General features: G+C 41.6%; 1 protein-coding gene across 1 annotated transcript; it reads right to left on the reverse strand.

The window, feature by feature from the left end:
* On the reverse strand, positions 2115-23695 carry ARL6IP5 (ADP ribosylation factor like GTPase 6 interacting protein 5). The gene is made up of 3 exons (XM_005695750.2): positions 23003-23695; positions 5359-5576; positions 2115-3042 (listed from the first exon to the last, which is right to left on the reverse strand). Exons 1-3 carry the CDS (start codon positions 23176-23178, stop codon positions 2870-2872), a joined length of 567 nt encoding a protein of 188 aa, XP_005695807.2. The 5' UTR covers positions 23179-23695; the 3' UTR covers positions 2115-2869.

The raw sequence follows: 23695 nt of genomic DNA on the forward strand, positions 1-23695 counted from the left end.
GTTCAAGTCACTAGGTGCAAAGAATCTGAAATTTTGTGCTGACATGGCATGAGACTTAGAAATCAGGAAGACACACTTTGATGCCTTTTCTCTCCCCCTCACCTGAGCAAATAATTGGCACCTGTCTTCTTTTATATAAGCATAGGTGACACATCACAGGCAAAACAGGCTAGGAGAGAATGGACTTAATGAGGACAAACACCACAATATTTGGAAGGAGAAGTCGTGGGAAAGAAATATGATGTTTCCATTTTTTAAAGGTAATTTAGTGGATACAAAAGTATCTGAATTTAAAGTTATAGTTTTCAATCAAGTAACTAATTTTATTTAGACTAGTCAAAGGCTGAGAGTTTTGTTTTCTCCTATTTTGCTATTTCTATAAAGCATCCCTGGATACAAATCCAGATGGTTTAAAAAGAGCTGCACTAAATACAACTTCTAAAGTGTCCAGCATATTCTGTATTTAAGAAGCTAAACTCTGATGGGACAGAGCACTCTGAACATGTTTAAAAGCTTAATTTATATTAGTAGTTGAAGTTCTGGAAAACTCTTATATGTTTGCTTATACAGCAACACTATTAATAAATAAGCCAGAAATTTTACAAAGCGTTAAGAGTGCTGAAAGGGAACTTTACTCTTAGATGTCCAGAAAAGATTATCCAAATTCAAATTTACTGCCTCATTACATGGGTTTTGTCAAGAGACAAGTGAAGTCATTCACACGTTTTCTATTCACCCACTCCCACCCTAAACATCTTAATTGAAAAATTTAATTTTAGCATTTCCATGCTAGAATTTTCTATTATAATCCTTCCAGAAATGACAATCAACCATTAGTAATTATAATAGCATTTTTTTTCATTCAAGTTGTCACCTTCTCCACATTTATTGCATTTTAGTCTGCAGAATTCACCATGTAGAAAATGGGTCTAAAATATGTATAAGCCCATGTCAGGTTTAAAAAAGGATCCTATTAGGATTCAATTTTATTCTGACTGGAGATTAATAAATATTAAAGTTTTATTAACAGTATTTGAAAACTAGCTGAGTATTTTTTGCTGCACAGAAACAGGCTCATCGTTTGTAGGGTTGTCACTGAGTTTCTCAGACATTTAACACAGACAATAGTCTGAATAGTCTCACCCCGCACCCCCCAAAAAAACTTTGATAAATTTTATTCTTCATATCTAGCTAAGGGTCCAAATTCTAGACCATGTGTGTGAAATCACGGTGATATCACTGTGCTGAAGATGAAGACTGCAGGTTGGGTGAGAATTGAAAATGCAAGAAAAAGCAGGAGTGGCACATGCATCGCTTCCTCTTCTAGGATGTTCAAGAGTCTCTTCAATGAGTACTGCCCCAACTGTCTGCATGATGCTGCTGCTGCTGCTAAGTCACTTCAGTCGTGTCCGACTCTGTGTGACCCCATAGACGGCAGCCCACCAGGCTCCCCCGTCCCTGGGATTCTCCAGGCAAGAACACTGGAGTGGGTTGCCATTTCCTTCTCCAATGCATGAAAGTGAAAAGTGAAAGGGAAGTCGCTCAGTCGTGTGCGACTCTTCACGACCTCATGGACTGCAGCCTACCAGGCTCCTCTGTCCATGGGATTTTTCCAGGCAAGAGTACTGGAGTGGGGTGCCATCGCCTTCTCTGGTCTGCATGCTATGGAAAGCTAAATATTTTCTATTCTTCTCTGAAATCACTCAGCTGGCAAGGAAAACATGTTATGTCACCTATTTCAAAATACATGGGGAGTAAAAGGAAGAAAGTAACAGAAAATATAAACTCATGCTATATTAATTCTAATGTCTAGCTATAAAAACATATAGCGGTGCCAAGTGCCATCTAAAAGTTCTATGAACTGCGGAAGTCAATGATCATTTTCATTCCCATTTTTAAAGGTCTGTTTGCTTGGTCATTAAAGATGCCTTTCACATTTCAAAAGATCAGCTAGTAGTGTCCTCTTTCTTCCCCCAAGGAATTAATAAAAATGCACGTTCATTTCTTACCTTCTGAATGTTGCAGTTAAAAACTGAACAAAAAGAAGAAAAAGGGGAAGAAAAAAGGGAAATATTATCTTAGATACCTCTTTGTCATTATAAAAACAAAACCCATGCAATAGAAACTCATTTTATTCTGATTTTTTTTAACAAGCTTGTCAAGAATAATACAGGCTACAGAGCTGTAACTCCCTTAAAGAAGAGGATATTTAGTTTGCAACAAATGCCTTCTAATTAATAGCATTTCAAAAATTTACAAAAAAGTTGATAAAATATTTTCCTAAGCAGCTAGCAGCTTTATGTTTGTAAACAAAATAGAAACAACTGCTTTATCCACTGCACATCAACCAGGAGGCAAAGTGATCAAGATAATTTTTTATTTTAAACAATAATAATAAAAGCTAAACTAATTGATACCCCACATATTATAACCCTAAGGAAGGAATATTTTTGGAGGAGGATGCTGAGGGGGATTAAAACAGGATAACATCATCTCCTTTCATAGTCTTTTCATTTATTCATATTGCCTTGATACTTTACAAACTCTTTCCTACAAAATAACCATACTGTTGCTGTACACTCCATGATTCTTTTATTCTCCTTAAGAAATCAGGGTGATCCGTTTCCAATCAGCTTACATAAACACACTGGAGATGTCAGACCTAACAGGAGGGTGGTTTCTTTTAGTCAGAGGCCTTTTCTCTGTGACAGCAGAGATGAGAACAGGGAGGCCTCTCTGTGCACGGTGCCATGGGTGGCTGGATGGTTCGTGCACCTCCTATTTCAAAAACACAAATGGAAAGTAGGTCTGGACAAGGGCAAACCGCAGCTCGACTTCTGCTGCAACCCTATCACCAGGTCAGCTCCGTCTACTCCTTCATTTTACTGATATAGTCACTGAACTTAGTGATGGTTTCCTCCTGCTGCTCCAGGGCATCTAGGACAATCCCCATGGGTGTCCTCTTCAGACCAATTTCCTCCATTTTATTCTCCAGTTTGTTCTTGAGGTTCCGGAGCCTCAGCGACGCATGGATGAACATCACTACAGGGAAGTGACAGGTGACGGTTAGCACCAAAGCACCCATTCTCCCGCCCCGCTTCACAACTGAAGTAACAACTTTCTCCATTAGCTACAGTCCAGTCTGCTTCCCTAACTGACCCACGTCCCAGAGTGGATCCTTAAATTTTATATAAAGCTCTTTGTCAGCCTAATGGACCCAAGTCCCTGTATGGATCCTTGGACTTTACAGTATTCTTTGTTGTGTGCAGGAGAATGTCGTATTCAGCAGGAAGGACCATAATCTGGCAGCCACGCTCTCCCCTTCACACATTGTTATCACTGCCTTTCAGATGCTACTTAAATACCCTAAAATTCAAAGCGAATTGATGTGATTTCAACCTACCTAAAAATGTTAACCTTTTCCAGAAAAGAACTCATGCTCAGTTCAGGGGTTATCTGTATTTTGTTCCTGCAGGAGGCACACAAGTGAAGTCCTCTTAGAATGTGCCTCCTAAGGAGCAGTTTTGCACAGTGTTGGGTATAGATACCTGGAAAAAGCTATTGCACAGTGTTGGATATAGAATGTCTGGATAAAATGCTAAGGGTTTACAGACCTTATGTAACCTGGTATTCACAGAATTTACCTGATCATTAAGAATTACCTGAGTTTGTTTGTAAGAAACAGATTTTCTCTGGCCCATCTCCTGGGCCTCCTGAACTTCTAGAACCTTTACAGGGCTGGGCTCAGGAGTCTGTATTTAAGTCAACACCTTGGGTAATCTATACCAGCACTTTTCAAACTTCTGTGTGCATACAGATCACCAGAGAGAAAGCCTGTTAGATAGGCAGATTCCCAGTCTCCAGCACCTGGAGTTGAGATTGTGGAGACCAAGATAGGGTTCCGGAATGTAATGTTTCAGTAACCACTGTGGATGATTTTGATGTGGGTGATTTGGGGCCGTCATTGTGAGAAGCACTCATGTGCGTTCTCTCTGGAAGCTCCTAATCAAAAGCGACCACTAGAAACATTTGAGGAGCTTTGTAAAAATATACAGGTCCTTTGGACAGCCCTGTGGACCAAAGAATCAAGACCTCCAAGGGATGTGGCTGAGAAACATATATGTTAAAATCATCCTGGATGATTCTCACAATCATCAAAGTTTGGGAATGACTGATCTTGTCTAATTCCCTTCTTTTATGGATGAGTGAACTATAGCCCATATAGGGTTATTGTTGTTGTTCAGTCACTCAGTAGTGTCTGACTCTGTGACCCCATGGACCGCAGTACTCCAGGCTTCCCTGTCCTTCACTGTTTCCCAGAGTTTGCTCAAACTCATCTCCATTGAGTTGACGATGCCATCCAATTATTTCATTGTCTGTCGTCCCCTTCTCCTCCTGCCCTCAATCTTTCCCAGCATCAGGATCTTTTCCAGTGAGTCAGCTCTTCCCATATAAGACAATTGGTGCAGATCACATGGCTGGTTTCCAGCAGGTCTATGAAAAGAAACCTGGACCCTTGACTCTTAACTTACGATACGTTTCATTACACTGCTCTGTTTTATACTAAGGTAGAATGACTGAAATACTGTCTCTAGCACATAAAGAAATCCTGAAGAGTATTTCAAAAATGTGTAAATTTAATGATTCAATTATTTTATCCAATAAGGTGTGGGATTCACATATAAATATTCTGAGGGCTTAATCTAACAAACCCAAAACAAGGAATTGATTTTATTTAGTGGAATGGCAGCATATGAAATGCTTTTAAAAATTAAAGGGATGGTCCTGTCACTGAGTACACTATAATTCTAATTAGATTTCCATTGATGAGACTGGAGTTTTATCTGTTCTCTATTTCAGGCTTCAAGTGCTTGGGAATCTCAGTCAACAGTGCACGTACACTTTAGAAAATGTCTAGTTCTCATCACCAGAATTGGAGTCCATGGTTACCTATACTCTGGGCCAACTTACAACGCTTTCGACACTAATTACGATCTTCTGAGTAAGCAGAGAGTAAACATTCATTTCTGTGTCAGCACGGGATGCCTGGCACTGAAGAGTTAAGAAAAGACTCTAATATCAGACAAATCTGGATCCCAATGCAGACCATGCCACTACTGTATGACTTGGGATCCGAATTTGTTTTGTTTACTGTTGTGTCCCCAGAAGAGTGGCACAGAGGGGGTGCCCAGTACGTATCTGTGCCATTAATGGGCTATTCAGCCTTGACCTGCTGTTGCAGAAAACTCTTGATAGTTTTGCAGACCTGCCAACGCACCTCTCAGAAACAGGTTAGGACATTCTCACTGGATGAATGGATCGACATTGCTTGATGACATAAGGCTCAGGTTCACTTACACAGCAAAGGAAAAGTGATACCAAACACAAAGACCATGACTCCCCCGAACAGGGAGATGAGGAAGTAGCTGGCTAGCATGACCACCATGACAAACACTGTGGGGTACTGCTTCTTCATCCGACGGAGGATGTCTTTATTGTGAGCTGCCCACACGAAGCCCGTGAACACCAGCACCACCACAATGCCTCCAAGGATCATGTTGAAGGGGCTCAGGAACCTGGAATATGGAAGAAAGGGGGCGCTCAGGTCAGGAGAAGGCAAATGAGGAAGCGGGGAAGGGAAGAGTAGCAACATAGCATACTTACCAAGCTTTTCATCTCAGTTGTCTCATTTAATCCTCATATCCTGATGAGGTCGATAGTATTAAATTACATCTCCAAGGAAGAAACTTGGGAACAGAGGTTAGAGCACAGCGGAGGGAAAATTCACAGGGAGGCAGTGTCCTACCGAACAGCCCATCACATTAGAGGCCCAGCATTTCAATAGACTAGAGCCCCTTTGTTGGATGCACTGTCTTTAGCTTTCATACATCCTGGGCTCTGGTATACAATGATTGTATTTTCTGAGCTCCAAGGGCTTATTTAAATCCACCTAGAATCTGCCCTGCTAGATGAATGTGTTCAGGTCACATGGTGGGCTTCATAAGCCAGTGTGCAGTTACACTTGTGTCTGGACTGTACAATAATTTTAAAAACTTTTACTTGAATCCCAATGTGTGTGTGCGTGTTTAAATGCATCAACCTTGGGGTTTCTTGCTTCTCCTGGAAACAAGAAAATCTCACAAAACTAGGCCCAGTTTCCCACGTTAGCCACTAGCTAGAGTGCCTTCTCCTTTACATAGAATAAATGCTCTCCATTTAACCTCAGCCCCCACCACTATCTACGGAATCTTTGACACAGAGGCCCCTAGTGAGCTGCCATTAATAACTGTTTTTCTAACAGCTGCCTTGCCCTGGTCTCTTACATAAGCTGCCTGGCCCATGGAGGCATGGGGGTTTATGACTCTTGGTGTTAAAGAGGCCACTCTAATTCTTTACAAGGCCCAGAGTATCATTAGGAGATGGGTTATCAACTGAGATTTCCAGGCATAAAACCTCCAGTTTCATTGTTACATGAGCCAAAGGTTACACTGCTGTGGATAAAGGGGGAAAACCATTTATAAAGAGGACATGCAGATCAAGCACTTCCTAAGTGAGAATGACTGGGTGTATTGTAGCCCCACCCACCCCCACCCGCAACCCACTGTGTGTATAAAATTCTTAAAAGACATTTGTGGTCAGCAAGTACGATGATTTACTAACTTTTTACCCTCCTAAGAGGCTAATGAGCATGTTGCTTGGGAAGAACAAGGAGGGGTCAGTGTGTTATCATCAGCATCACTGATTTGGAAGACAGGATAATGAAAGGTGATGCCAAGAACTGACTTTCTCCGAAACAGAACAGATGAAGTCATTTCATATTGGAATTTATATTTAGGATAACTAAGATTCCTTTTTAAAAAATCTCTTGAAATTTTTCACTCTGATTCTGCCTCCTGAAACAGAAAAGCTATTTTACTATTTAATATTTAAATAGTTTCAAATAGGAGTGAAAGATTGCATATCTTAAGGGGTGAAAGCAGGGACATAATTAATGTCAAACTCCTTTGAAAAAGTTAATTTCTACTAAAATGCATGGAGCTAAACAGTGGTCAAAGTAGTAGCATGTAGTTTTAAATTAAACTCTATAATAATAAGTTGCTTATTTCATTCAGAACTCTTGGAAATACTTATATCCTTCCAGGAAAAAAATCTCTCCAGAATAGATAATGTAAAGAAATTAATAAAAATGCAAAGACTGAATTGTAACAGTATTCACATGAGTGGTATTTATGATTTATAACTTTTAGAAACAATGTATATGGCCAACAATGTACTAAATGGTGACATACATAATTTTTAAAAAGCTGAAATATGCTTTATCATGTGGGAAGGCAATAATATATTGCTTAGGTAAAAGCAATAATTCTGTCTGGTAGGTGGATTTAGAACCTGTTATATAACTCAGAAGTAGAAACTTCTACAATCAGTACCTTATTTTATGATCAGAAATAAAGTGAACATACAAAACTTAAAATGTAAAGATATAAAAGTAACTGCTCCCCAGCCCCAGCCTCCCTGGTGGCTCAGATGGTAAAGAATCTGCTTGCAATGCAGGAGACCTCAGTATAATCCCTGGGTTGAGAAGATCCCCTGGAGGAGGGTATGGCCACCCACTCTAGTATTCTTGCCTGGAGAATCCCATGGATCGAGGAGCCTGGCGAGGGTCACAGTCCATGGGGTCACACAGAGTTAGACACGATTTAGTGACTGAGTGTGCACACAGGCTCTCCAGCCCCACACCTCTGGCTTTGGGCAGGCCAACTTCAACAATCTTGCCTTGCTTCATCTCTCCAGTCATGCTGATGCAATTTCAATTCAAGAGCACAGCCAAGCTCTGCCTTCTCCCACTCACAACTCTGGTTTCCGGCTCACTGTCCAGATTCTCTTTCAACTAATCCACCCCACCCCACCCGACTCCCGAAGCTTTCCCAACATCCGGCTTATGTGCTTGTCTGTGTGTCCTCCTTCTCCCTCACCGTTTTCATTATCTAGGTCTCTTGGCCCTTTTTTCTTTTCTTTTTCATGATTCTATCTGGGTTATACCTTCTCTCCAGCTTTGACCCTAGAATTGGTTTGGTAAAGACAAAAATGTCCTTCAAGGTCTGGGGAAGGAAAGATCTAGCTCGGGGCCAAAACAAGATCTTCTTTTGCAGGTGATGGGGAGACTGGGTAGAGAGGCTTAGAAACTCTCACAGACTAACATATTTCATTTCTAGCACCAAAAACATTATGAGAGAAATTTAAAAGACTCTAGCAGTTTTACTGGGTAATAGGATCATGGGTAGTATATTCCCATTTGCTTATTTCTATTTTCATATTTTTTCAATAGTCATATATTACTTGAAGATAAAATAATTGATATTTAAAAATAAAAGTAATGGGAGAAAGTTGCCTGAAAGAGACAAACCCCTTTAAATAGACTTGATGTTGACCAAATCAATATTAACTCAAAGAACTAGAGCAGAAGTTTCAAGTTTAGGCAACTCCTTTGTATAAGCTCCAATAGGAGATGGTTGCATGCTGATGATGCTATGTGTGTGTGCTAGTCACTTCAGTCATGTCTGACTCTTTGCGACCCTATGGACCTTAGCCCACCAGGCTCCTCTGTCCATGAGATTCCCTCCAGGCAGGAATACTGGAATGAGTTGTCAATGCCGCCTCCAGGGTATGTTCCTGACCCAGGGATTGAACCTGTCTCCTGCAGGGAGGTAGGCAGGTTCTTTATCACTAGCGCCACCTGGGAGGCCTGGGAGATGGTTGGTTGGTATAAAATGTTAAAGGTCTCCATCTCAGTTCTTCCTAGAATATCTATTAAAATAATAATTCACAAGGCATAGCATATAATAAAATGCATGCCAAGTTTTTTCTATGTTTCTCGGTACAAGTGAGGTAGACTTCTAGGCTGAATGGCTAAATCAAGCCTAGGACAAAGAACAATGAAAAATCTAGGCCTGACTCAAGCAATTCCAAATGTGCTTTTCACCTGCTCCTGTTGCTCATGTTCAAGAAGAGAGAACAGAGCAGAGAGTCCTATAGGACTGGTTTTAGCTTACCCAATGCTCAAGCTGTGATCTATAATTAGAAACCAAAGTTACAAGCTGGAAAAAATGAACAAAGTTACTTGGAGCAGAAATGATTTTCTTCTTTATTCTGCTTAAGCACAATTCCATTCTAAGAAAGGGGAAAACGCACAGCACTCCCATGCCCTGGCACCTTCCTGTACTTGGAGCAAAATAAAATACACAGATCATCCTCCAGAGATTAAATTCATTTTCCAGTTAGTGCAGGAGTTTTGGAAACCAGTTCTTGTTTGAAATGAGTAAAGCTTTTACTCAACAGTTTGGGTTCTTAGTGACATAAATCACCATAAAGCCCAAGGACCATTAGGATAAAACTTTCATAAATATGCCACCTAGCTTTCACATGGACAACTGCCATTGGATTTGGTAGGTGCTATTTCATTTTTCAGAGGCCCATGAATGAGAAAGAGGAAGGAAGGCTGGAAGCTAGATGGAAGCAAAGGAGAGAGGGGAAGGGAGAGAGGAGGGAGAGAAGAGAGAGACCGAAGGAGAGATGGAGAGAATCGTGATTTTCTGTCTTTCGTGAAAACAGGACTTTCCTTTACAAATCAAAAACATTAAATATGTTTTTCTATTGTGAGTTGAAAATATATACCTACATATATATCTATCCTGGGCTTCCCAGGTGGTGCTAGAGGTAAAGAACCTGCCTGCCAATGCAGGAGACATAAGAGACCCAGGTTTGATCCCTGGGTTGGGAAGATCCCTTGGAGGAGGGCATGGCAACCCACTCCAGTATTCTTGCCTGGAGAATCCAATGGACAGAGGAGCCTGGCGGCCTACGGTCCATGGGGTTGCAAAGAGTCAGACACAGCCAAAGCAACTTAACAAGCACACACATGCATATGTATTCTACTCAGTAAGAAGATAAATGACAATATCAATATGACAGATAAATGTCATAGTTAAAAATTCTAGTGGAATCACTAACAGTTGTAAAAAGGCTTAGAATCCCATCACAGAACCCTGTAGCTGACTCTTCAAAGAGGAATAAGTGCAATCCCATTACACAGATGAATAAGCTGAGACCCAGGGCAGTGAATAAACATATTTAGAGGAATCCAGGGGTAGGAAAAACAGTGCCAGTTGACACAATTCATAATACAACCCATTCTGTGTTGTTAACCAGCTCCAGGGATTTTCCCCCCTCAACCATTTTAGAACCCTTTTCCTCTAGTTTGGGGTAAGCAACTAAAGGTCATTCTAGGAAATCTCTCAACATTTTCATTGGTCTCTAAAGGAAGGTAGTTATGAGCGGGTGTGGACGCAGGTCCTAAACTTGCCAACGTGACTCAGCTAGCTATGGCTGTAGTTTCAACACAAGTTGCTAAAAGAAAAATAAAAATCTTGGCCAACTGCAGAATTTTAGAGCTAGCATGGATCTTGAGAACACATCTCATTCTACACAGAAAGCATTAGTTGCTCAGTCATGTCCGACTCTGCGACTCCATGGACTGTAGCCTCTGTCCACGGAATTTTCTACACAGAATTAAGATAAGAAACAGGTAAGTTAATAAATTTGTTCTGAGGCTCCCAACTGCAGTGCTGGTGACAAAAGTTTATTCAGAGATCTTCAGATTGACTCGAGTGCACATTTGTTAATGCCTGGTACGCTGTAATGCCAACAAGAACCAAAGAGACAGTGAAATATTTTCTGAGCAACAGAAGCAGCTTTGCACTGCGTTCCAATTTTCTAACCCCCAAAAAGCTATTTTTGCAGTTTGGTTCCTGAGGAAGCCTGACTCACTAAGAAAGCAGAGGAATCATTTACTCACAGTGCACTTCTCTAAATTGGTGATATTTTTCTGAGGTTCTGAAACAACCAGGAGTCACTGCAAATATGAATCCACCCATCCATTTTCTTGCTTCCTAGTGCTCTTAGGATAAAAACAGGATTCTTTGCACATTCTACAAGGCCCTGCAGGCTCTGGCCCCTGCCTGCCTCTGCAGCCAGGGCCATTGCAGACAATTGTGTAGCTGGTATCTGGGACAAGGGTGCTGAGCTGAGGTGGGAAACAGGAGCCTGAAATTCAGGCCACACTTCACCTGCCAAACCTGTAATTTGCCTTACGCTGCAGGAGGAACGGACCGTTTCAGTCATCAGTATGAGGGATGCCTAAGGGCTGTAGCATCTCTGCCTGTCAGCTTTCTCACACCACCGCCGCCTGATTTTCCACACCATCCACTGGGGTTTCTGTCTGTCTCTAGAGCCTACCCTGCCCCTGGCCATCCGAAGCCTGAGCACAAGCCATTCTTTCTGCCCTATTCTTTCCTATCTCCTTCAAATCTCAGCTTAATCAGCTTTTTCCTAGTCTTTCTGACCACATCCTAGCACCATCTGCCTCTTCTTCACAACCCCTAAGGTGATATACAACTGTGTGTGTGCTCAGTCATGTCCGACTCTTTGCGACCCTGTGGACTGTAGCCTGCCAGGCTCCTCTCTCCACAGGATTCTCCAGGCGAGAATACTGGAGTGAGCTGCCATAAATTCAGTGGCAATTTGATACTTATTTGAATGAGTATCTTATGAATGTCTCTGTCTCCCACTAGAGATTAAGCACTATGAGGGCAGGGACCGTGGTATTTTCTCCCCAGCACTTGGCATGACACGGCACAGAGCAGGAATTTGATAAATGTTTGTTGAAATAAAGAAAAAAAAAAGGTAAGTAAGAGTCTAGCACATTTTCCTGTTATTTAAAGTTAAGCTCAGCAACTTTGTATGGCCATGAAATAAGTGATGTGAGATCTGTCTTGAACAAATTGCTCTCATTCCTCTCTGTACACTAAACGTTACTATAAAGATAGTCCCTGCTTTTGTACCTTCACAGAGCTGTGATGAAAGGAACAAATGAAAAACCTGAAGTAGGAAAAACTCCTATGTGATATAAGAAGAGATCAGATGAGATCACAGGACCCTCGGGCTTGCTGCAAGGACTCTTTTCTAAGTTCTGTCTCTAGTGCTGGCTGGGGGCCAGGAGGAGGGCAGGTAGGACAGAGGGAGATCCATCCTCCTATAGTCCTGCCTACGTAGGCCCCCCTTGCTCTCGGATTCCACAGATAACCCCAGCCATCTTCTGTGGTTACTTTGGTTCCCCACAGGGCTTTCTTCCTAGCAAGAACTATCTCTGATTATAAAGTATAAATGTATTAAATGCACAAATCAGTTTTGAGTAAACGTGATCAGTGTCTCCTGGATCTCTTGATCACAGGCACTTAACATGGGGCAGAGTTCGTCTCTTTTGTCACAGAAAGGTCAGAGTAACCTAACCTTGAGATTCTCCTAATCGACTGAATCAGCCCACAATATTTATTGCATACTCGCTGTGTAGGGAATATTTGTTACACTGTGTGTATTGGTATCATCAAACTAAACACATCCTGATGATCCACTGTCTTGGCACAGTTGGCATGTTAAATATATCCATTGTAAGATATACTTTGGGAACCTCTGTGTTTTCTTCTGTGTTTATCAAGCTCATTGCTTGTTTTATTTGTATTAAACAATAGCTTGGACCTAAGTTAGAAGCTATTAAGTCTCACCTCCCACAGCTGTGAAGCTTCAAATAATCACTATACAAGGGATTAGACTGCAGCAGATCCTTTTTTAAAATATTTATTTATGTAGCTGTGCCATGTGGCAGCATGCAAACTCTTAGTTGCAGCATGTGGGATCCAGTTCCTCAACAGGGATCAAACCTGGGACCCCCACCTTGGGAGCACAGAACCCTAGCCACTGGGTCACCAGGGAAGTCCCAGAAAATCCTTTTTAAACTTTTTATTATGGCAAATTCTAAAGGTAAAGAGAATGGTGTAATGAACCTTCATGTATACTGATCACTGCCTTCAACAATTAGGAACTCATGGTTAATCTCAGAATAATGCTTTAGAACTCAAGTGGAAAGATATTTGTTTAAAAACTGTTCTTTCTGAATGCTTTTAGTTGAGGTAACTAAATTGTTGTCACATGGCAAGTTCTTACAGCGCTGTGGAGAGAAGACAGTTGTTTGGACAAATGCCAATGAGTCTGGTGACACATAAACTCCCCTCCTACAAGCAAATCCTTCTCTATTTATCTTCCACTAACCCTGGAGAAGGAAATGGCAACCCACTCCAGTATTCTTGCCTGGAGAATTTCATGGACAGAGGAGACTGGTGGGCTACAGTCTGTGGGGTCGCAAAGAGTAGGACACAAGAGACTAACACATTTACTTTCAGCCCCATTTTCTGCATTCCTTTGTATTTCCTGGAGACAAGGAGGATTTCACTGATGGGATACAAGGGGGATTCGTAGAACCAGAAGCCAAAGCCTCAGTTTTCCAGTTGGGATAGGCTTCCAACTGTCTCCATTTTGTGAATGCTCCCTGGGAGAAAAGACCAGGAAATCCTATCTATTTATCTGGGTAAATGCTCCCAGAACTGAAAGACAGCCTACAGGTTTCGCTTAAGATCACAGACACAAAAGTGTTCCCAGAAACAAGAAGCCAAGCTCACCACAGGAGACAGGATGAATGTTCTAAATATTCTGAAGCTGAGTCATTCATTTATCCAAAACAAAAATAAAAAAGTCCAATGGCACTGCTCAATTTGGTTGACGTCCAGTTCACCTTTTAGAACTGCATTTCCTGTACAGAGCTCTCTGCCCCTAGTAAGCTGACTGAGAGCTTTGGCCCTCTTAGAAAGAGATCCAAAAAACCCCCAAATCCACTTATTTATTTGCACATTTACCCAGAATCACTGTAAATCCTTACATAGGGAAAGGAGATAGAAACTACTAACTCCAGTCTGGCAGCACTAGGGGAATTTTTTTTTTTAAGGGCATATGGGGAGATGTTGAGAAAAACAAGGTTATATACATAGTGTCAGAGAAGATGATCTAATGAATTCTTATTTGATGAGGAATTTTCAGATTAAAATTTTACTGAGTATTGATAGACCTCTTCAAGTTCTACATTCAGAAGAAACACATGCCTTGCCAGGGAAAGACATGTGCCAGCCATGCCAAGTGCAGTGCCTCAAGTGCAAATAAAAGCATGTGGGAGGGCAGGAAGAGATGAGTTCTGGGAGGACTGAGGAAGGCTGGGCGGATTTGTACTCCCACGGGTATCATCAAGGCATCCACAGTATCTGGGATGTAGCAGGTGCTCAGTAAATATCTGTCCAACTGAGTAGAAGGCATCTGAGCTGCAAGTGAGGATGGTTCCATTTAATAATCTTTTCTCCATCTACATACTCAGTGCCTCTCCCACTTTTTGATACCTGCAAGTTTTGCGATTTGGAATCATTAATGTACAGAAGAGATCAGGTTAAGTCAGGTTGAAAACGATGTGTGTTTATATATGCGTATGTTTCTGTACGCTTTCTATCAGTTCAGTTCAGTTCAGTTGCTCAGTTGTGTCCGACTTTTTGCGACCCCATGAATCACAGCACGCCAGGCCTCCCTGTCCATCACCAACTCCTAGAATTCACTCAGACCCACGTCCATCAAGTCAGTGATGCCATCCAGCCATCTCATCCTCTGTCGTCCCATTCTCCTCCTGCCCCCAATCCCTCCCAGCATCAGAGTCTTTTCCAATGAGTCAACTCTTCACATGAGGTGGCCAAAGTACTGGAGTTTCAGCTTTAGCATCATTCCTTCCAAAGAAATCTCAGGGCTGATCTCCTTCAGAATGGACTGGTTGGATCTCCTTGCAGTCCAAGGCACTCTCAAGAGTCTTCTCCAACACCACAGTTCAAAAGCATCAATTCTTCGGCACTCAGCCTTCTTCACAGTCCCAACTCTCACATCCATACATGACCACAGGAAAAACTATAGCCTTGACTAGACGGACCTTTGTTGGCAAAGTAACGTCTCTGCTTTTGAATATACTATCTAGCTTGGTCATAACTTTTCTTCCAAGGATGTTTTCAGCATCATCCTGGTGCCTCTCTTGACTCTGAAAATTTTAAGGGCAGGAACCACAGCTTATTCTTATTCTCCACTGTATCTCGTAGCATAATGCCTGAGATATTGGTAAGTGATTCATTCTCTTAGTGGAATGAATAAAGGAAGCAACACAAGTGAGAGAAATGTAGAACTGGCTTTGAAGCTGAAAAATTTCAGGAAACATTTCCATTAAGTTCAGCATAAACAGATTGCAATTAATTCTATCTGCAAAGGTTTTAATACATTCCTCCCCATCCAAGGGCTCTCTGATTCTTCTCTTCCTCTACCACCTAGAAACTTAAAAGGTATGAACAATCTGCCCATTTCTTAAAACCAGACGTTGGTAGCTACCAACCTACAATATATAATGAGACCACACTCATTTTGAAAAAGATTACAGTTTAGTCTTTTCAGGTAGATACCAGCCTTCCAAAAACTCTTTGCCATCCCAAGCAACTGAAAGCAAAAAGGGGTAACTCTAGTTTCTGCGCAGTGGTAACACCTCCATGGCCTATACAGGGAAGAAGTACTTCAGCTAACAAAATATGAGCTGATTCACTCACCAGCTACATTATGTTGCCTTAAAGGAGAAGCAGTAATGTACAGCACTAAGAATAAAGGTGCCTTTCTGGCCGGAGACACAGCAGAGGCATGTACATATTCACAGAATCTGTGTGCGGTTAGTACTTCTGAGGCCACGTCAGAAAACATGTGTTCTAATGGCAGGGAGTATTTGTGAGAGGGAGATAGGCATGATAATACAAATGTTGTGAGTCAGGTATGCTGTTGAATTTGGTTAATAAGGAGCTTTAGAATATATGCAATGGCTTAATGGACAAAGTATTTCAATTATACTAATAAACCAAGCTCCTATTAGCAGCTTTGGTTCAAATTAGCCTCGTGACCTTTACATCTATGAAAGCTGTGGGGTTTGATAGAATCAGTATTTTTTTTTAAGCTTTCTTTTTTTCTTTCTCTCTTTTTTTTTTTTTAGTTTTTAAATTATGAGAATATGATAACATGTACAGGAAACTTGGAAAATATGGAACAAAGTTACATATGGTCCCACTATATAAGTAGATAAAGTAAGATTTTTAATTGAAATTTTAATATCAAACTCTCAAGAGTGAATAGAATGAATATACAGAGAAGTAGAAGGATACACAAGACCTGAAAAGCACCATGAACCAATTCAACATAATTAAGGTTTATATAATTTTCACACAATGCTAGGATACAAATTCTCTTCAAGTTCCCTTAGACTATAAACTAGGAGACACTGGAATATATCCAGGGACATAAAACAAGGTGCAAACATTTCATGGCCTAAAGGTACTGAAATCTATATATAGAGTCTGTTCTCTTATCACAGTGGCATTATGTTAGAAAGCAATATCAATAGATGTTTTAAAAATAGTTCAGCAGCACATATTTTCAAGTTCAATGTGACATTTATCAACAGAGATCTTTGACTTGGCCATTGAAAGCCTCAAAGTTAGAAGACTGAAAAAAACACAGGGTGATTGCAGAGAAGAAAGCATTTAAATGAGAAAGTAATATCAAAGATACTTTAAAACCTCCAAGTATTTAGGAATTAAATGTTCACTTTTAAATGATGGGTAAGAATTGATGCTTTTGAACTATGGTGTTGGAGAAGACTCTTGAGAGTCCCTTGGATTGCAAGGAGATCCAACCAGTCCATCCTAAAGGAGATCAGTCCTGAATGTTCATTGGAAGGACTGATGCTGAAACTGAAGCTCCAATACTTTGGCCACCTGATGCGAAGAACTGACTCATTTGAAAAGACCCTGATGCTGTGAAAGATTGAAGGCATGAGGAGAAGGGGACGACAGAGGATGAGATGGTTGGATGGCATCACCAACTCTATGGACATGAGTTTGAGCAGGCTCCAGGAGATGGTGGGGGACAGGGAGGCCTGGCGTGCTGCAGCCCATGGGGTCGCAAGAGTTGGACATGATGGAGTGACTAAACTGAACTGATATTTAACAAGCCATAACAAGGAAAATTAGAACATATTTGTAATATAATAGGGATCAATACTTCTCAGTTTTAACTTAGGAGACATATCAGAATTACTTGGGGCATTGAAATAAAAAAAACACAGATGCCTGAACCTAGCCAAGAACTATACACCAAGAATCTCCAAAGGTAACATCTGGGCTTAAAGGTTGATTTATTTATATTTTCTTACTCTTTCCTTTAAACCAGATCAGATCAGTGTTTTTTAAATTGTAATGCACCTAGGACTCATCTAAGAGTTGTGTTAAAATACAGATTCTGACCCAATAGGTCTGGGATGGACCCTGAGATTCTGCATTTCTAACAGCCTCCCAGGGTAAAAAAAAAGAAAAAAAATACTGCAGTTCCATGGTCCACAGTTTGGACAGATTTCTCTAGCAAATCTTTGGCGTTCTTTTAAGCACATGGATGCCTGTCTGCAACTAGAATGCATCATATACTTGGTACTTAAATTGCACGTGCAGTTAGGTTATGCCTTTGCTTTTCACTTTCAAAATAGAGAGAGACATCTATTACTATAGTCAACAGAAAAAGAATATCCAGTGCTGAGATGTCTCCTGTGAAGGATGGAGGAGGTTAAGTCATGTCCTTTTCTATCTTAGACATTGTTTCTTTCTTATTTTAAATGATGCAAAGTCATGTTCAACAGAACATGCATTCCTCAGCTTGTTATTCATGCTTCTTTAACTCATTTGATCTCTTCTGGAGTGATGCAAGCATTTCAAAAGGAAACTCAGCTCTTCAAGGAAGCAAAGTTTTCTAATTAACAGAGTTGCAATTACTAAAGGGTAAGTATCAACCAAGAAGAGTGGGACGGGGAGGGAGATGAGAGGGAGGTTCAAAAGGGAGGGAATATACATATACCTGTGGCTGATTTATGTCGAGGTTTGACAGAAAACAACAAAATTCTGTAAAGCAATTATCCTTCAATTAAAAAATTTTTATAAATAAAAATAAAAATGAAAATTTCTACAGTAATCATCTAATACTTCTGCTCAAGAGAATACACAAGTTGGGAGACTTCTAAACATGTCTGTAATCTAGGATTTCATAGAATAATAGCAGTTAACATTTGAGTGTTATCATTTGCTAGGCCTAGAATCCCAGGGACGGGGGAGCCTGGTGGGCTGCCATCTACGGGGGTGCACAGAGTCAGACACGACTGAAGCGACTTAGCAGCAGCAGCAGCAGCAGCAGCAGTGTGTTTTATGTTAATGAAGTCATTTGATTCCTATTCTATAGCAGAAAAACTCCAGGGCAAGTGGACTTTTGAACAGAAAGTAGATAAAAGTAAATGCCATAAGTCTATCAAAAAATAAAAAGACTGAGTCTGTGGAACCAGTAAAGGCAAAGCAGAAAAAGAATGATCACATAACAAATATAATAAATTAAGGCTAATGATCAAAGCTGTATAAAGCTTCAAATCCATGCCATTCTAATGTTTGAAAAGTCAGGAGCCAGGACCTAATGTCAAACTGCTCTGTTCTGTCCTTGTGAAACTCTGTTTTTGTAATTTGTTATAAAGCACCTTGCATTCCAGGTGGCTCAGTGGTAAAGAATCTGCCCGCCAATGCAGGAGATATGGGTTTGACCCCTAGGTCATTGGGAAGATCCCCTGGAGAAGGAAATGGCAACCTCTCCAGTTTTCTTGCCTGGGAAAACCCATGGCCAGAGGAGCCTAGTGGGCTACAGTCCATGGGGTCACAAAGAGTTGGACATGACTGAGTAACTAAACAACAGCAACAAGGATAAAGCAACTTGCATTTAGTAAAGATGATGTTGAAGAATCATATTTTGCTTGGCAAGAGAGCAGTGGTTCTCAATTGGGGTGATTTGGATCCCAAGGGGACATTTGGCAATGTCTGGAGACATTTTTGATTGTCACAACTTAAGGGGAGGGCACTTTTTTCTTTTAGTGCAAATTACGTTTTATGAATAAAACAAGTACAAACTAATGTATCAATATGCACATAGCAGAGAGGAGAGATGGTACTTAACATCCTACAATACACAGGATAGTCCCCTACATCAAAGTATTCCACCATCCAAAATGTCAGCAGCATCAGATGGAGAAACATCACAGAAGGGTATTTCACTGCATTTGCAAGGGCAATATGAAGTAATCAAGAGTCTGATTTTTAAACTTTTTAAAATTGAATTTTTACACCATAGTAATCCTAACCAATACGTAGTGAACACTGTTAGCAACAACCCCCGTTAGTCTCACTCTGGGAGCATGTTGCTGTTATGTGCTGGCTGTTGCTGTGTGCTTCGAAATAATTTATTCCGTTAAGTAGGTTAAAAGTTGCCCCCACCCTCATGTTGAAACCTTATGTTCATTTATTTATTCTTTTCACTCATCAGCTAAGCATCTGCTATATTCTTGGCCTCAGGGATCCAGAGAATAAAAATAATGTTAAGCACAACAACAAGAAAACCCGCCCCTCAAACAAAACCCACAGTCTCTGGCCTCAAGGTGTCAAGAGTACAGAGCGATGACAAGTGAACAGACAACCTAAAACTTGTGGGGTAAGTACCAGGCAAAATATAGACACAGGTGTGGGGAGGGAGGGAGAAGGGAGAATGTCTCCTCAAAGAGATGGTACCAAAGCCGAGTCCTATAGGAGAAGCAGGGGTAGGTGAGTAAGTTGGGGACTGGTGTTTGGGTCAATGGAGCTGCTGGGATAAAGACGCTACCTGTGTTAGTCTATGATAACACTAACAGAGATAAAAAATAATAATAAGACTCCAAAATAAATTTCTTGCAGCAAACAGTAGAGGCCAGAAACTGTATTAAGAAACTTGCCTATATTAACTCAGATAATCCTCACAATAGCCCTATAACACAGGTACTGGGAATAGTCTCATTTTACAGCTGAGGAAACTGAGGCAAAGGGTGTTTCAAGTGACCTACCCAATGTCACATGGCTAGTGACTGGTAGTTGGGATTCAAAATTGACTTAACCAGGCGCTAGTGCCTAAATTCTTAACTACTATTGTCTACTATGTGAAGAGACAGAAGATATGGCAATTGCCCCCACCAGGTCTGTTAGCTAAGACTTAATTAGCTTAATTAGGTCTGTTTAGACTTAATCTGAAAGGCAGAACAGATTCCATATATGAATGGAAGTCATATGCCTGGGAAACCATACTATTAGGATGAAGTTCAAACTTTTCTAATCATGAATTATCAGGCCATGCCTGATCAGGCCCTCACTCACAGATCTGTCTCTATCTTAATCCCTCTTAATCTCCATCTCAGTCTGGGCAGCCCCTTCAGTTGTTTTGGAGCTAGATGATATCCACTTTGTTCGCCCCCTCCGTTTCTGCAATGTTCAAGAGCAGCTTCACTCTTTCCTCACCCAAGCCAGTTTTCAACACAGGAACATTCAGAGTTGAGGCCGAAGCCCTCCAACAATGACTTGATGGCCTCTCCCGTGCAGCAGCGGGCGGCACCACTGAAGAAGACCCTTCAAACACAATCCCTTCCCCAGGAAACACCCAGGCCATATTTTCACACACACACTCTACCAAGATATGATGAGAAACCATCAGATACAGGTAGAGAGAGGATCCAGGTGGCAGCCTCCAGTACTGTTCTGATCCTCCCATCTATGGACGTCACAAAAGAGAAAATTTTTCTTTAAAATGAGAAACACATTCCAGAGTCAGCTAAGCTCCCTGACCCTGAAGATATTTGTTTTTTTCCAGCTTTAAAACACTCTAACCTCATGACTCAGAGGAAGGTGGAATAGTAGTTAGGAGCACAAGCCTGAGATTGTGACTTGGGGTTGGTCATGTAACCTCTCTGAGCCTCAGGTTTAGTAATAATATCTCATCTCATTGGGCTGCATTATGTAGCAAAGTATCTGGCACATGCAGCACTCAATAAATGTTAGCTTTTATTATAATTAAATTATGAACAAAGAAATGAGCAATCTGGAAAGAACTATAGGCTGGGTGTTTGTAGATGCATAGCAAACAGGTGAAGATGTCACAAAAGATTTTACTGGGGTACAAAGGAAATCCCACACTTGACATACAATCTTCAAAACAACTAACTAGCCTATATCTTTTGTAAGTTTTTAAAGATAAGGTTAATAAACAATGAAATAGCCACTTTGCACTTTGACTGCCAATCAACAGCTCCTGCTTGAAAAGGGAACTGGGAAGGGCCAACATCTCAAACTGCCTGAGTTAGTGGGCTAAGACTTCACAATGAAGGAGCTATATTTAGTCAGCGGCTGCCCCTGGCATTCATAGTGAAAAATGAATGCCATCAAGGTAGCAAGGCTGCTGGAGCTTGTGTCCATCTGGGCAGTATATCTTTTTGAAAAGCAAGTTTTTTGTTTTGTTTTCTGTACATTTGATTGGTCTGTATCAAATCTTGCCCAATATCTAAGCCTTTGTGGGGGGTACCTAAAAAAAAAACAAAAATCCTAGCTAGATCATTAGATAAGATGCCTTTACAAGGGAAAAGAAAAAGAAAGCAAAACAAGAGATGTAATCCTATTTACCCATGACTTTTTTTTAAGACATTTTTTTAAATTGCTCTGGGAAATACGCATTAAGCATGAAGTTAGGGGAAGGTTTAGAAGGCAGCTGATCCAGGCCTGTCCCACTCCAACTAATTTTAACTTGGCAGAGTCTGTTCAGAGCCCAGTGCCCTCCTCACACCAAGCCGTTCTGAGTTCTTTAAGCAACATCATGAGGATCTGAGTAATTGTCTACAGAACCCCACAAATGAGAGTCCTTTTCTGCAAAGGAGTAAACAGCCTGAACCACAACCAGAAATTACGAACTACTTTTCTCTCCCCTGAGCTGGGTATCAGGTCCTACAGCTTCTCAAAAACTGTCGCATGCTCTTTGGCCAGGATTCATGTGTGATTGATCTTGGTGTGCCTGAGCTTGGTACAGAGAAGCGACTCAATAAATAAGCCAAAGAACAGTAAACCAACTTCAGAAACCACCCTATTCATCCTTCCTCACACCTTCCAAGTGTTGATTTTTCCTTTCTCCCAGGCCAGCTTTCTCTTTCTCTGTGTTCAATTTCAAAACAGAAATGTCAGCCACTTCTTTAATGACAAGTGGATTCCTTTATAAAGTCTGAGGGTGGCTTTTTCTTTAAAGATGCATTGGATCAGCAAGATGTAGAATAGCACCACCTCATCTTGCAAAAATGAGTAAAGCATTTCTTAAAGGATGACCTACAAGAAAAAGTGGTTTCTAGAAGAGCAGGTGTTGGGTGAAATCGTATATAACACAGGACACTTAATTTTAAGACCGGGTGCGAAGATAAAGTGACCATCCCTGGCAAGTTCTGGAAGAAAAAAAAAGAGCAAAAGGGACACCGTTTCTACATGGCAGACTTCGCCCCATACTGGGAGATGCGCCACCAGGCTACACCCACCCTTTTGCTCCCAAGCTCAGCTTTCTCGTACAATGTGGCAGGCGCTAGGCCGAGAAACCCATAAAGAGCATCGCTTCTCTGATATTCTTTTTACACTAACACCCCAGAAGGCAAGTTCGGATCCACACCCCGGGGGCCCAAACCTTCCAGGACGGCGTCCGTCCCAGCCAGGTGCAGGATAAAGTTACACCACTTTCCTCTTTCTTCTTATTTTTAAGAGACCGGGGAGCGACAAATACCAACCACAGCCAAAGCGTAATCGGGGCGGAGGAAGAAAAAAAGTCTTTTTTTTTTTTTTTTCTTGCTGAGGTTGGCAATAGCTCTGCAGCCCTTAGGACTCCTTTCACGCTTCAGCCCGAGGCGCTGAAAAGAAAAAGGACCCCAGATTGCTGCGGCCTCGCCCTGCGAACAAGTTTCCACGGGTTTGCCCGCCTGCAGTTATCAGGGCAGGAGACGAGCGGGGAGACCGTTTCCGCATCCCGGGATCTTGCACCCAGAGCCTCCTCCGTCCTGCCCCCGATCAGTGCCCGGGAGGGGAACCCCACTTACCCCACAACGGAAATCATCATGGCAGCCACCACTAGATAGTTGGTCTGGTAATAGAGCAGGTTGCTCACCACACGGTTGTTCCATTTGGAAATGTCCCTGAAGTCCGGCCGGGCAAAGCGGTCAGAGCCTGGGAAGAAATCGTCCCAGGCGCGGAGAGGAGCGATATTCACGTCCATGTCTCGCGTCCCACCTTCTTGTTCTTTGCTTCTGGAATCTGACGGCGGCGGCGCAGCAACCGATCAGCTGAGCTGGGTTAAAGTTGACGAGAAGCTCTGCCTCGGTCGGCTCTGCGGTTGGCGGACAGTGGAGTAAAGGAAATTGGGAGCGGACGGGCGTTTCTTCTCCTTTCTACTTCTTGATTGGTTCTAAGCGGTTGGTTACAGGAAAACAGGGGCCCCGAAGCAGAGCAAAGAAGAGATGAACTGATAGAAACCAGAGGAAATGCTCTGGGTGAAGTGAGGTGGCAGTCCGAATACAAACACCCTTCTTTAAAATACCCCTTTTGAATGTCTAACCTAGGAATGTCGTCTGGACTTTAGGGAAAATTTTTGCAGCTGTTCAGATGCACCAATCTGACTGAAAGGGAGTGGAAGGCAACTGTAGTGTTACTGAAGGATGAGCTGGTTTTGAAAGTTAAGGCGTTACTAACCTTTGCACAACCAAATGCAATTCACATGTTTTCTGTTTCACTAT

The sequence above is a fragment of the Capra hircus genome, chromosome 22 (assembly GCF_001704415.2).
Source record: "Capra hircus breed San Clemente chromosome 22, ASM170441v1, whole genome shotgun sequence".
Lineage (NCBI taxonomy): Eukaryota > Metazoa > Chordata > Mammalia > Artiodactyla > Bovidae > Capra > Capra hircus.

Coding starts and splice junctions, on each gene's coding strand:
- ARL6IP5 (XM_005695750.2), bottom strand. CDS start 23,178: ATGGACGTGAATATCGCTCCTCTCCGCGCCTGGGACGATTTCTTCCCA. Junction 5,577..23,002: donor ATGATGATTTCCGTTGTGGG/GTAAGTGGGGTT, acceptor TCCATATTCCAG/GTTCCTGAGCCCCTTCAACA. Junction 3,043..5,358: donor TATCACTTTTCCTTTGCTGT/GTAAGTGAACCT, acceptor ACTTCCCTGTAG/TGATGTTCATCCATGCGTCG.